At 41.8% G+C, this 15,390-nt stretch overlaps 1 protein-coding gene across 3 annotated transcripts in view; it reads right to left on the bottom strand.

The window, feature by feature from the left end:
• Nucleotides 1-15,390, bottom strand: part of LOC138263029 (phospholipid-transporting ATPase ID-like) — a 490,165-nt gene that overhangs the window by 138,249 nt on the left and 336,526 nt on the right. For all 3 annotated transcript variants that reach the window (XM_069212438.1, XM_069212444.1, XM_069212431.1), the window contains 2 exons: nucleotides 9,739-9,852; nucleotides 710-808 (listed from right to left, as the gene is read on the bottom strand). In XM_069212438.1, the coding sequence (XP_069068539.1) occupies nucleotides 710-808; nucleotides 9,739-9,852 (213 nt within the window). The remainder of the gene's footprint in view (nucleotides 1-709; nucleotides 809-9,738; nucleotides 9,853-15,390) is intronic.

Here is a 15,390-nt window from a genome sequence, read left to right on the forward strand (position 1 = left end):
TAGTAAAGCAGTGGTGAGTGACGGATGGACGGGGTGGTGAATCCTGTATAAAGAAGCACTGGTGGGTGTTGTACAAGGTGCACTGATTAGTGTTCTATAAAGAAGCAGGGGTGGATGATGTAGAAGGAGGCAGTGGTGAGTGTCCTATAGCGAGGCCGTGGTGGGTGACATATGAGGAGGTTCCTGGTTGAGCTATATGCATTTGTGTGTATTGAAAGTAGTTGTGGAAGATGTACGGGGAAGCACTGGTTGGAGTCGTAGAGTAGAGGAAGCAGCGTAGGTGTAACAAGGAAGGCATAAGTGGAGGATTGTGTGGGAGATCAGTGGTGAGATCTGTAGGGGGGAGCAGTCTTGGGGATCATATGGGGAAAGTGGTGGAAGGCAATGACTAAATATGCAGGAAGAGCTTTCTTGAGGGCAGTAGCGGGGTCCTGCAAGAGAGAGAAAGGGAGACTGCTTAAGAAGGAAGCCACGGTGTGAGCCATAAGGACAGGACCAAGGCGTGGATGGAACAATGAAGCATGCACTGCATTTACTGATACACAGAAGATTTCAGCTGCCAGTGTTTCTAGTCTAGGAGCCGAGAGTCCACCATGGATAGCATGCAATACATATAGGTAGTTACTTCAGCCACTATGACAACCACTTAATCATAGATGAATAAAATGGACTCAGACAAGGAGAGCAATTGATACAAACTACCCCGTACATAATCGTCGGTCGCATCCTTGATGGCGGACACTGCAAGCACGAGCACCAGTGGGACCACAGTCGTGAACCATGGCAAGGAAGATACTTGAGGAATGACCTGTGAACAGAAGCATACGGAGAAACATGACGCAAACTACAGAACACTCTAGCACCAGCGATATCATGCTACCATCTGCACACAGGGAAGAATAGACCTAGGTTAAATGTTTCTGTCAAAGTGTCACAAAAGAAGTGGGCATTCATGCTTCAAACACCTAACATGTGTTTCTTATTTATTCTCCTCTGGTATCAAATGAGGGTTATCCAAAAACAGCCAGGATCCTCCACACTGGATTCCACCTCATTCACGAGTTATCGCTACAAATGCCCCAATTTTTTATAGATTTTACTGAATCCCAGCCTGTAATATAGAATACATTTACTGAATGGATGATCGGTTAAGTAACTATTAGTAAATCTATTTTTTTTTAATTCAATTGTTTAGTTAAAGAATCTTTTATTGTTTCTCAGGATTTCCTTAAAATGGGAGTATGGCTTGTGTTTTTTAACGCGGCTGAAGGTAAGCAAGAACGCTCTCTAGCTCAGAAGGCCTTGCACCACCTTTCGTCCACCCTGTGCACTACACTAGTGATCAATAGCTCCTAGATGTGATGCAGGTGAGTCTCCTCGTGTATGCACTGACAATGATATGTAATCTTTGCCTAAAGATTCTTTCAACGCAAGGAGCATTGTAGCCCAGCCTCAGAATCAGACATATTTGCTTCTAACTGAAATCACTGACACTATTTCTATTTTATTTTTAAAGTGACCTTGTTCAGCACCGCCTCTTACGTTGAATTGTTTAATAGTAGGGACTATGATTTACAGTGCTTAGAATGCCACAAATCTGGCGTGGAAAGCTGCATAACAACATATTATATAGGTTTACTGACCACAATGTATACAAGAAAACTAGACTAAAGACTATAGAAGCTGTGATTGATACCTGAATCCTAGTTAGAAAAATTCAAAAAAATTCAAATATTCACATCCCTGAGACAATTATATTTACTGATTTTTAAATTTATACATCACACTGGAAAAGATTAAGAGGATGAGTTTCGAATAGATTGGCTGATTATTTGCCTATTATAATGTAACATTTATATAGCTCTTTCTACCCCGTGTCAAGCGTTGAAGCACTTGCCTACACGGGTAGCACGCTACACCGTGTAGGGTGTGCGTTTGGAAGGGGGTTGTCTTTGTTTTGATCCTGCGTGGGAAGTGTTTCCATGTGGTGCATGAGGACCACCGAGGAGTGGTTATCTTGTAATGGGATGCAGCGCTTAGAAGTGTGATGGATGAAGAAGTGTGAGACATAGGTGCTTTGTTTATGGTATTCAATAAAATGTCAGGTGGGAGCAGCTCTGCAGGTCTTTTTATAATACTTCTTATGCTCAGAGTCCACGTGACTGGTTACTGCTCTGTCGTGAAGTCATTACCAGAAGTAACATATCTTCAGTGTTCATTGGTGGAGTTACACTTGTAGAAGCTGTTTCAGGACTACTGAGCTCATTGCTAGTATTATTATTAGTATTATTATTATCATCTCTAAAAATAATAATAATACATTTAGACACTATTTAGGGATCACTGAATATAATCATATTATTGTTGTTATTATTATTATTATTATTATTATTACTATCATTAATAATAATAATACATTTAGACACTATTTAGGGATCACTGAATGTATTGATATTCTTCTTCTTATTATTATTATCACTAATATGTTTAGAGACTATTTACGGATCACTAAATGTATAGATATAATTGTTATTATTATAATAATTATTATTATCACTAATAATAATACATTTAGACTCTACTTAGGGATCACTGAATGTATTGATATTACTATTTTTATTATAATAATAATAATTATTATTATTATTAATGATAATAATAATAATAATACCCTTAGAAACTATTTAAGGATCACTGAATGTATTGATATTTTTATTATTAGTAGTAATACTAACACTAATAATAATAATAATACCTTTAGAGACTATTTGGGGACCACTTAATGTATTTGATATTATTATTAGTATTATTAATATTACTACTACTACTACTACTACTACTACTAATAATAATAATAATAATAATACATTTAGAGACTATTTAGGGATCACTGAATGTATTGGTATTATTATTATTACTAATATTGTTATTAATAATATTTCTAATAATAATAATAATAATAATAATAATAATAATACCTTTAATGACTATTTAATGATCACTGAATGTATTGATATTATTATTATTAGTAACACTAACACTAATAATAATAACAATAATACCTTTAGAGACTATTTAGGGACCACTTAATGTATTTGGTATTATTATTATTATTATTATTATTATTACTACTACTAATAATAATAAAACATTTAGACACTATTTAGGGATCACTGAATGTATTAATATTATTATTATTATTATTATTAAATATTATTATTATTATTACTATTAATAACAATAATAAGAATAATACCTTTAGATACTATTTAGGGATCACTGAATGTATTGATATTATTATTATTATTGTTATTATTATTATTAATAACAATAATAGGAATAATACCTTTAGAGACTATTTAGGGACCACTGAATGTATTGATATGATTATTATTATCATTATTATTATTAGTAGTAGTAGTAATAATAATAATAACAATAATATGATTACATTCAGTGATCCCTAAATAGTGTTGAACTGTATTATTATTATTATTATTAGTGATGATAATAATAATACTAATAATAATACTAGCAATGAGCTCAGTAGTCCTGAAACAGCTTCTACAAGTGTAACTCCACCAATGAACACTGAAGATATGTTACTTCTGGTAATGACTTCACGACAGAGCAGTAACCAGTCACGTGGACTCTGAGCATAAGAAGTATTATAAAAAGACCTGCAGAGCTGCTCCCACCTGACATTTTATTGAATACCATAAACAAAGCACCTATGTCTCACACTTCTTCATCCATCACACTTCTAAGCGCTGCGTCCCATTACAAGATAACCACACCTCAGTGGTCCTCATGCACGACATGGAAACACTTCCCACACAGGATCAAAACAAAGACAACCCCCTTCCAAACGCACACCCTACACAGTGTAGCGTGCTACCCGTGTAGGCAAGTGCTTCAACGCTTGACACGGGGTAGAAAGAGCTATATAAATGTTACATTGTAATAGGCAAATAATCAGCCAATCTATTCGAAACTCATCCTCTTACTCTTTTCCAGTGTGATGTATAAATTTAAAAATCTGTAAATATAATTGTCTCAAGGATGTGAATATTTGAATTTTTTTGCATTTTTCTAACCAGGATTCAGGTATCAATCACAGCTTCTATAATCTTTAGTCTGGTTTTCTTGTATACTTTTTGGCCAGTAAACCTATATACAAATGTGCATCACCTTGTCCAATACTATTCCCATCCTATGTGGTCTACTTTCACTAAGTTTCCCTTGCAGTTTCAGGGCAAAAATCCAGAGATCATTTACCTGATATAGAAGCAAAGGCCCAGATTGAATTTTTTTTTAGCAGAGTGCAGGGAGCATCCAAATTTACTGTGCTGTGCTGCACAAGAGAGAAAACAGAGTGCTGAGCCATATCTACTAAGATGCCAGGGGTGTCATCCCCTGCACAAACAGGGTGCTTTGTGTGACGCACAGCCTCACACCACAGGATCTATGTTTGCCATGTTAACTTGTGCAAAAGAGAAAACACAACGCAAAGCCACCTGGTGTGCTGGTGGCGTGATCCCCTCTGCCTGCACATGACGCAAAGCCTTACACCCAGGTGCAAGCGTGTGTGCGCTGTCTGGCATAGGATTTGTACTGGAAGCATATCCGTGTGGTACAAATTCCTATGGGTAGACAAACCAAGAACATCCCCACGCATTCAATGCGTGCTGTGTACTGCAGCGTGCATGGAATGCATTACTGCTTTTTGAGAAATGAACACATTTCCCCTTCTTTCCGCCTGCTTAAGGTTTTTGATGCAAAGCCCAGTTTGGGTATCTTAGTAGATCAGCCTTTGCATTAAAACCTCTGGGTGTTTGCACTGATCCGGTGATGGTGCACCCCCTTGATGCAAAGCGGCACGAAAGAGTGCAAAGCAGCTCAGAGTGGTTTCTGAGATATGAAAATGTCATCTTTTCAGCACAAAACACCCTTTGTAAAGTGCATGTGTCACTTTGCACCGCTTTGCGCTGCGCTACTGTGGCACAAAGCATTAGTAAATCTGGACCAATATCCTTCACAGGTGGGCCATTGATCAATGGTGGATTCTGCCAGTTTTAGAAGGGACACAATTGACGCAACTTGATGAAGTCTTCTACAATTTTTGCTACATTATTATTTTTCAGTTTTGCATTCCTTTAAAATATCGAATTATTACAATGTCAAAATTGTTTTTTTTTTTTTTTTCCATCCTATTTCCTTTCTTTCAACACTGTTTTTCTCTGGTTTAAAAAAAGCCTGAGATTTTGGAGCTAAATTGAATAGTCCCAAGTATACTGTAAATTCGATCTAAGTAACTAGATTAAAACATAGGAGACATTTGGTTGCCACTACTTAACTGTGGCCTCTCTGTTGATAGATTTATACAAATTTCAAACACCAAGGGTTCCAGAAAGAGCGAGGGGCAGCTCTGTCCCAGTCACTTTTCCAGGATGATGATTGCAGTCCCTGAGTTTATCATTACAGGAAGTTCTAACAAATTAGATGGTAGTCGCTCCGGTCTCCATCTTGGAAAAGTTTTTTCAATCATGATTATCCATATGTAATGTAATTTAAGGTGATTTGCAGAGCGCTGCTTGTCACCTGTGAAGGCATGCAAGCACTGAGTAGGTGAGAGTAGGCGTGTGGTGACGCTGGGCCTCAATACAGACAGTCAGCGATGGTCCCGTAAGAAGACTAATTGAATAGTCAGGTCTTCAGCTTCTTGCAGAATTCAAGAAGTGAGGAGGAGGGCCTGATGTGCTGGGGAGGTCGTTCCAGGATTTAGCGGCTTGGTAGGAGAATGATCGACCTCCAATTTTGCTTCCTGGATGAAGGATGTGTGTGCAAGTGAGAGTGATGCTGAGCGAAGTTGTCTGGTGGGTTGGTGGAAGTGCAGCCGGTGAGTGAGGTACGCGGGCCACATGTTATGTAGTGACTTTAATGCTTGCATGAGAACTGGCAGCACTTTTGGATGGGTGGAGCTTTCTGAGGAGCGGTGTGGTGAGGGTTTGGCACAGGAGGTCAAGGACGAGTGGTGTTTTGGTTGGTTTGAAGTCTGTGAAGGACATGGGTTGGGGTGCCAGGGTAGAGTGCATTGCCGAAGTCCAATCTGCTTGTGATTAGAGTTTGTGTGATGATACGTCGGGTGTCCAGTGGGAGCCACTTGAAGATTTTGCGTAACATGTGGAGGACGTAGAAGCATGAGGAGGTGACGGCACTGACCTAAGACTTCGTGGTGAGGCTGGTGTCTAAGATGAGGCCTATCCCTGTGATCAAAGGCTTATCAAAGGCACAACTGCCAGTGTATCCCCTGAGTGATTAAGTATGTCCAATGAAACAGTCACATATTCATGCACAGGTTTGTTAGATAGCATGAGCGCAGAGGCCTAGGCCCGTTCATGGTAACACAATGTCCAGAACCTGTCCTGTGACTTGGAGGGGTGTACCAAGTGCACTGCCATCTTAAGGATGTTTGTGGCCCTTGGCAAGACATATTTTGGGGCACCCTGTTCAGAGAAAATTGGAATTTTATTACCTATTCTTCCAGGCCTCCATGATGCCCAACAATAACATACTTTCACACAAACAACTACAATTTGTCTTGTCAGGGTACAAACATCCTTACAATGAAAGTGAGCAGAGACAGAGAGAGTCAGAGGTATAGGCAAGAAGAGAGAGGGAGAGAGGTTCCTATAGAGAAATCAATAAAAGTAAGACAGAGTTAGAGAAACCGAGAAATATCACTTTACTAGGGGTCCCCTTACAAGGTGGGGCCCTGGGCAATTGCCCACTTTGCCCATGTCTTAAAACTCTTGCGGTCAAGTGTGCCCTTATAGCAAGCACAGGATACTTTTCATGCCCTGGATGAGTCTCATAAAGAGGCAATGGCAGCCCACTGCATTTTTGTTAATTTTTTGTATGAGCAGACATTTATTCCTGTGTCAAAAAAACGAGTTTGGGCTGCAGAGTTTTGCTTTTATGTAAACCCCAGATCCTTGCTGTGACATTCCGTGTGCACATCAAATGTGCGCATGTGCAGTGGATGTGTAGCACGTGTGATGGTAGGAATCAGTATGAGGTGAGAGTCTGAGAGCTGAAACCAGTGGGCTCCATTTTGGACAGCCCCCGGTGTAGCCTGGCACAAGATGGACGGTGGATACAGCTTCCCCAAGCAGTCGAAGTGTATGAACAGCATTTCTGTGGTTGGAGGGGGGTAACTCAGGCAACTACCCTGTATCAACAAATCCACCACTGCAGGAGCAGCCACACACAACAGGCCCGGCGGCATCACCATACAGGTAAGCGCAGGGCCCAGCTGCGATCAGAGCAACACACTAAGCACATGGGCTACTGCTGTGTGAAGTAAAGACTTTTACCTGAGTGAACTTAAGCTGCAAATGTCTTTGAACTTATTTACAGAGCTGGCCAGTGGGGTAATCCAGGGTGTAGTGCATGTGTACCTAATCAATGTGTAAACCAATACCTTGTCGCCACAGACATTAGTGAACTCCTACAGCGGGGAGAGGACAAGGGAGGGGTGTCGCGCCTCAATGTGAATCATAGATGACAACCCTGTACCTGAAAAACTCTATTGAACTGTCTGGTATATTGCTTTGCTGTTAGATTAAATAACTTTCTTTTAACTGAAAGGTAATCAGAGGGCTGGCCAATAGGATATGTTTCTTTTGGCGACTATTGAATTCTGAGGTCTAGCCTCCCTCACGCTACTTGCCTGTGAAGCCTTTGACTACTCCCCCTCGCTCCCCTTAGAGTAAATTGCAGGAGGGTGTACTTGCCTGCAGTTTATGGAGCCATCGTAGGATGGTCCCTAGGACATCAGTGGCAAATAAACTCAACTACCACAGTTGTGGCCCACTAGTCTGTGGTTTCTATGAGGCCCCTCGACCAGGGCCTGACAATGTCAGTGCGATGCAGAGTATTACATTGCTGCCCCAAGGAGGCAGTGTCATGTGGGAGATTAGTGTCCTATGATTTCAGTGCAGTGCTGTTTTTATTGCCCCTTGACTGCCGCACAGTAAGAGTGCTAGTTCCACAGCAATCAGTGCAGTGTATTGTAATGGCTAAGTGTTCCTAAGACGCAGTGTGGTGCTGTGGGTTGCTATCCCTAGGGTTCAGTGCAGCTGTGTTCTTGTTCATTGACAGCTGTGCAGTGAGTGTGGAGTAATTAGTATCCCTGAGATGTAGTCCACAGTATCAGTACCACAGCTACAGTGCAGTGTAGTGGGTAAGTATTCCTAGGATGCAGTGTGGTGCTGTGGGTTGCTATCCCTACGGTTCAGAACAGTGGTGTTTTGTTTGACCACTGTTGGCTGTGCAGAGACTTTGGAGGAGTTAGTATCCCTGAGATGTAGTCCACAGTGTCAGTACCACAGCATACAGTGCAGTGGATAAGTGTTCCTAAGACGCAGTGCGGTGTTGTGGGTTGCTATCCCTAGGGTTCAGTGCAGTGGTCTTTTGTTTGACCACTGATGGCTGTGCAGTGAGTGTGGAGGAGTTAGTATCCCTGAGATGTAGTCCACAGTGTCAGTACCACAGCTACAACGGTAAGTATTCTTAGGATGCAGTGTGGTGCTGTGGGTTGCTATCCCTAGGGTTCAGAACAGTGGTGTTTTGTTTGACCACTGTTGGCTGTGCAGAGACTTTGGAGGAGTTAGTATCCCTGAGATGTAGTCCACAGTGTCAGTACCACAGCATACAGTGCAGTGTAGTGGATAAGTGTTCCTAAGACACAGTGCAGTGTTGTGGGTTGTATCGCTAGGGTTCAGTGCAGTGGTCTTTTGTTTGACCACTGATGGCTGTGCAGTGAGTGTGGAGGAGTTAGTATCCCTGAGATGTAGTCCACAGTGTCAGTAGCACAGCTACAGTGCAGTGTAGTGGGTAAGTGTTCCCAAGAGGCAGTGTGGTGCTGTGGGTTGCTATCCCTAGGGTTCAGTGCAGTGATGTTTTTTTATTGTCCCTTACTACTGTGTCGAGAGCGTGGAGGAGTGAGACTATAGGAGTTAGTATCTCTAAAATGCAGTGAAGAGCGCTAGTACCACAGCACAGAATGCAGAATAGTATAGTGGGTAAGTGTTCCTTGGACGCAGTGTGGTGCTGTTGGTTGCTATCCCTAGGGGTCAGTGTAGTGTGGTTGTTAGTGTGCCTACATTATCTGTTGTACCTAAGGCTGTCATCAGTCAGACCTACATGAAAGCCATTTTGTTGCTCAGATATTACTTGAGCAATGGCTAAAGCTCTGCTTGGGCAGGCCTAAAATGAATATCCAGCAGCACATGAACTTGCCACAGGCAGGAGGTGGTGAACGAATGTAATGAATATACCTCATCAAGATACAAGATACAAGACATCCCCAACCAGAGCAGACTTCACTACAACCTCGAGTTCCCATGGACAGGAGGAGAAGGAGTTTGCACCACATGAGTGTGATGTACATCAGGACACCAGAAGACATAACCCCACCGGAGCAGACCTCACTACAACCTCGAGTTCCCCTGGACTGGAGGAGAAGCCAAGAGTTTGCACCACATGAGTGTGATGAACCTCAAGACACCAGAAGATGTGACCCCACCAGACCAGACTTCTCTACAACCTCATGTTCCCCTGGACTGGGGGAGAAGGAGTTTGCACCACATGAGTGGGATACACTTGAGGCCGGTTCTGCACCGCATAGAGGTGCAGATCATGGACATCATGTAGGCGAAAGAGCTGCATCCTTACTTGCAAAATCAGCAGGAACACGAAATAGACGTTCGCCACTCTCTGGAACTGCTCGAACAGGTTGAGGAAGATGAAGGTGAAGACGTTGTACTTCGACGTCTTAATCTCGTTGGTCTGTGAACAGAAGACACAAGTCACCAAACCTGGGTCAACATTTCACTCGACGTCTTTTTACATTTGGAAAATTCAATTCTGACCTCACGTCCAAAGGCTTCTGCCCTTGTTCAACCCCTAGTACGAATGCATGTGTTTAACAGTTTCACACATTACCGGAAGTACTAAATGGCTTTGCAGATGAACAAAACACGACTGATACAAAGAATCACAACTATGAGTTAAAGATTAAAAGGGGTAGTGGGTTAGGATTTACCACCAAGAGAATGCTCTTAATTCGTAAACAACAAAAACAAGTGGACTTTAAAAAGCCATGTGGAGTGGAGAGTTCAGACCATAAGTCAACCGGAAGTGGGTTTTCAGAAAGCAATAGCTGCTCCTGAGAATGTTCTGAGCTGACTTCATAGTTGCCAAGTTTTCCAGGTCCATGCGTGATGTGTTGCTCCAGTCCAAGTTTTCCCCTTTGAATTCTGGTACTTTCGCCTTGTTTTAAATTGAAATAAAAAAATAACTACAAGTCCCAGAATTCATAGAAAAAAAGCTGGACTGGAGCAGCATATCACGCATGGACCTGGGAAATTTGGCAATGCTTGTTGCCTCTAGGTACAGAGAGTTCCTACTCCTGAGCCCCACTCTGTCCACCCGAGATGGTAGGTGGAGTGTAAAGCCAGGTAGAAAAATATACTGTAAATGTGACACTTCCCTTGATGGGCAGCCAGGGTGCGCCACTCAGGAAAGGGTGAGGTTGGAGATGCCGAGGGGTATGCAACAAACCACCCTCGTGTTACTTCTACACCTGTGTGTAACTCTAGGCTTTTTTGCTGTTCACAATTTCCAATTATAGATTTACACTCAGGTGTAGCCTTACATGTCTACTACTACTCAACAGGGTTTACGCTTGTGAAGTTACTACTAGCAACTTTACACATATATACGGAGATCACCACCGCTGTGCCCCAGTTTTTTTATGGGAACCCATATGGCAAGTTATTAAAATGTATTATTCTCTGAAAAAGTATAAAAAATGCTTTGATGATTAATATAAATGTAAATTATTATATCAAAGTTGTTATTAACTTGGCCGGTAGAGCCCGCTACGGCGGGTTCTAAGGCTATATAAAACATTGGAATGTTGGGGGCTCCATTGCAGACAATGGAGTGCTCCGGGCTTTTACTCGCTGGTAAAAGCCCGGAGCGTCAACATTATCATGTTCTCTTTGTTCACAGCATAAACTGTGAACAAAGCCTCACGGAGCCTGAGGGGATTTTAATCCCCTCGGGCTTCGTGAGGAATTTGTTTTATTTGATAGAACATTCTACCCTCTAGTGGCAGAATGTTCAAATAGCATCTGTAGCGGGCTCTACCGGCCATTAAAGGCCCCTTTCCTTGTTAAAGGGCCTTTAACGCGGGAGCAGGCCTTTAATGGCCAGTAGAGACCGCTACGGCGGGTTCTAAGGCTATGTTAGATAATTAATTATTATAAATATATTAATTCAATTTCTATTTTTCTTAAATAATTATATTACATATAATGTTCTCAACACACACACAAATATATGTACAGAAATAGTTTAATGAATTTAACATTAGTGCCTGTGGGTGTTGTTTTAGTGCCCTGCCTCCATTGTTTTCTACAGGAATGTGTTAAAGTTCTCATAAACAGCCATGTTGGTGCTCCACTTACTCCAAGGCTGAAATGGTTTATTTTTTAAAACATTTTTTATTAAACTTCAGCTGAAGCAAGGTCTCAAACCCAGACAAAACAATCTAAAAACAAATGCAGCAGTGAGGCAGGTTCCCTCCCTCCCCCACCCCTTTAATACGGCCTACATTAGGACCATCAGATTGGCGCCAAGTCCCCTTCCAGATCTACTGTTGCACTTTAAGAGCTGTATTCATTTTCGAAGTGTAGTTTGTGAACAGCAATTACTCTTTAATCTTTTATGGGTGTGTGTTTGTATTAGAAGCCCCCCTTGAGGCCCTCCAGACTCCCATTTACTAGAAAGCTTCCCCCACTTTCCATCCACTCCTGCTCGTCTCTCCCACATTTACTACAAAAATGTGCACCTACGTGTGTGAAGGTTGCTGGCTCAAGGTTTGTGAATACATTTTGTACAATGTGAGTTGTATTACTGTGGTACTACTTTACATGCTACAAAATCCAGTTTGTCAATCAGGCCCATAATGTTTACATGCAGGCCATTTAACAAATTTCTTGAAGAAGGATATCATGATTGGCCGAAACACTCTAGCGTCTACCACAAATGCTGTGGTGCCGAGGCTGTCGTCGGGCATATCAGGGGTTTCAGTGGGACTGAAACAGCAAACTCACAGCATCCCATCTACTGCTATGCCAAGTTACATGTCCCATAAATAATAAATAGAGCAAGCCTGCTTTAAATGTGTAAGTGAATGTTGCAGTGAGAGCTCAGAGCCTTGAAAGAGCACAAGGCGTGGAGATGGATGGGGAATGGGGAATAATGACCCTTCTAACCCCCTGTCTGACGAGTCTGGCTGTGGCAACATTCATACGGGTAAATACATTTGTACACTCTTGAATACGATTTGACCAAAATGGTCTTTCATGTCACTACAAAAATTTAATTTTGCCACTAGCATTAGTTTATGCTTGATTTCAATTTTTAGAACAAGCAAAGAGTTAGTGAACACTCACCTAGGACAAGGAGTAATTGTGGACCTGATATAGGTCATGGCGGCGGGGAATACTCTGTCTCAAGCGTGACGGGTGGGATCGTAATACGGCAGATGGGATATCCGTAATGTTTGTGACGGAGAATTCCCTCTGCTGAGATCTAACTCTGGCCCTGTATTGTTTAAACTAGTCATAAGACCACCGTCACACCAGTACATATACTTCAGTGCTCTAGTTCAGTCCCCATTAGTCCACAAGCTCAATCCTTCATTCATTCAGCCTCTTAGCTCTTCAGAAAGGCTCAAGCTGATATGATATACAGGGAGTCCATCCCTTCAGAATTATATATGCAGCTGTACCGCTTGTAATATGTTTTTATTACCATTGTTGTGTGTGGGGAATTGTCATGACTTACAAGGGGTGAAGTCCTTGGCCTGGGGCTTGGCCGCAGGGACTGCCTATAACGAACCTGCTGCGTGCCAGTGCAGGCAGTCACTCCTTGCTACGCAGACCCTTTGGCTGCAGACACAGATTTTTTCCCTCATTTTTTTTTAAATCTAAAAATTGTTTTCTCATTTTTTCCCACTTATTTTGGGAAAAAGTGTGATTTTAGCACAAAATGGCACATTTTTTGCTGCTCACAAAACGACAGCACTTTTAATTAAAATTATAAATTTATTGTAGATAACCAGTTTTTGTTATTTTCCATACCTCTTGGTAGCTCACACCACACCTCGTGACCTGGGCACCTTCCAATGTCTTTGGTTTTTTTTGACAGTGCAAAAATCCTAATACTAATTTTTTTTTTTAAACAGTTTGCATTTCAAAATAGTCAAAAAATATATAAATCCCTGTTATCAGCCAATCACATAAAAAAAATTAAAATGTGATTAACAGTATTAAGTACTTTTATAATTGGGATTTTAAACGGCAGAGGTATACAAAAATGTCAACCCTTTAAAGCCCAGTCTGCATCCTTTTTAGCTCTCGCCTGAGGCAGCACGCATGAGCTGTCTCTTCGAGATATATTGGATCTTAAACAAACGTAAGAAGCTCAATGTCTTTCCTCCCCATTCTCACTACTTTTGTTTTCATTGGTCAGCGGCAGCTGGGCTAGATTAATTTTATACCACCAGTCTCGCTCCAGACGGCTTTGAGAGGATTTGGGTTTCACTTATTTAAATTTGACATCCACACACAGAGACTGCAGTATTTTGGTTTTATCCTTTTTTTTAGTCAACATGCAAACACACACACAGAGACAGCAGCTTTGAGCTGGCACATATCACCTGAATCACTCAACTCCACATAATGCCACTTTACTCCACTGTACACTACTCCACTCTACACCACTCCACTCTATGACAGTCTACCCCTCTCCACTCTATGACACTTTACTCAACTCTATGTCACTTCACTCTATGTCAATCCAAGCCATTCCACTCTACGACACTCAACTATACAACAATCTACTCGACTCTACTCCACTCTATGCCACTCCACTCTCTGCCAATCCATTCTATGCCACTCACAAACACTCCACTCAATGACACTCTACTCCACGCCACTTTAGTACACTCTTTGCCACTCCGCTCTATGACACTCTACTCCACTCTAAGCCACTCCACTCTGACATTCCACTCCATGCCACTCCACTATACGAGACCCTATTGTACTCCATGCCAATCCATTCTATGACCCTCTATGCTACTCCACTCTAAACCACTGTAATGCACTCTACACCATTCCACTCAGAATTAATCCATGCTACTTTACTCTACACCACTCTATTATACGCCACTCCCCTGTACGACATGCTACGACACTGTACTCTACGCGTCACCAGGCTACTTTACCTGACCCTACACCACTTCACTATATGCCACTCTACTTCACTCCGTGACACTCTACTCTACAACACTCTACTCCACTTTACGCCACTCCACTATACAACACTCTAATCTATTACATTCTACTCACTCTTCACAACTTCTCTCTATTCCATTCCTTACTACTTTACTTCACTGTGCACCACTCTACACAACTCCACTCTACTATGCTCCACAACTCTACTCCACAACACACTACTCCACTCTAAAGCACCCCATGACACTCCACTCTATGCCACTCCAATCTACTCCACTCTATAACACTATACTCAATACTACACTCTGCGCCACTCACTGCCATTCCACTCTGCGACACTCTACTCCAAGCCACTCCACCCTACAGCACTCTTCTCCACTCTATGCCACTCCACTCCACGCCACTCTCCTCTACTCCACTAACCTTTGGCCAAGCTGGTCAGCAGCCACACTCATGTACAACATAAAACACACTAGCAAAGCCATTAGCTCTTGCGGAGGTGAGACCTACTGGCTTTGCCAGTGGTTGTTAAATGTTTATATCTCAAAAACAACTGAACAGGGTTACACTGGAATATTTAAAGCAGACGTTATGAGTAATGTTCTACTTTCCTGCCAGGTTTAGTGTAAATCTGTCCACCAGTTTTGGCTTTAGGCATAAGCACAATTTCCTTTGGAACTCTAATGAGAAAAACACATCTTTTTTCAATTCCCCCCTTTTTGGTCTGCACTGATCTGTACAAAATTGGCCATGGCGGACCTTAGCTGACTGAGTAAAGAGATTGCCAGATTTGGTGCAGGTCTGTGTAAACAATTACACGCAACTCAAACATTGACTTTTCAATGAAAAGTGTGGCTAAACCACAAATCGACATTGGCGATTGCCACCATGTAATACACACATGTAGATATATTTTTGCCATGGCAATGAAACAACATGTACCCAAAACATATCATTTAGGAGAGCTATATTACAAAGCTGACATTGACAAATGTATTACTACAATGCAAAGGTCGAA

The sequence above is a fragment of the Pleurodeles waltl genome, chromosome 1_1 (assembly GCF_031143425.1).
Source record: "Pleurodeles waltl isolate 20211129_DDA chromosome 1_1, aPleWal1.hap1.20221129, whole genome shotgun sequence".
Lineage (NCBI taxonomy): Eukaryota > Metazoa > Chordata > Amphibia > Caudata > Salamandridae > Pleurodeles > Pleurodeles waltl.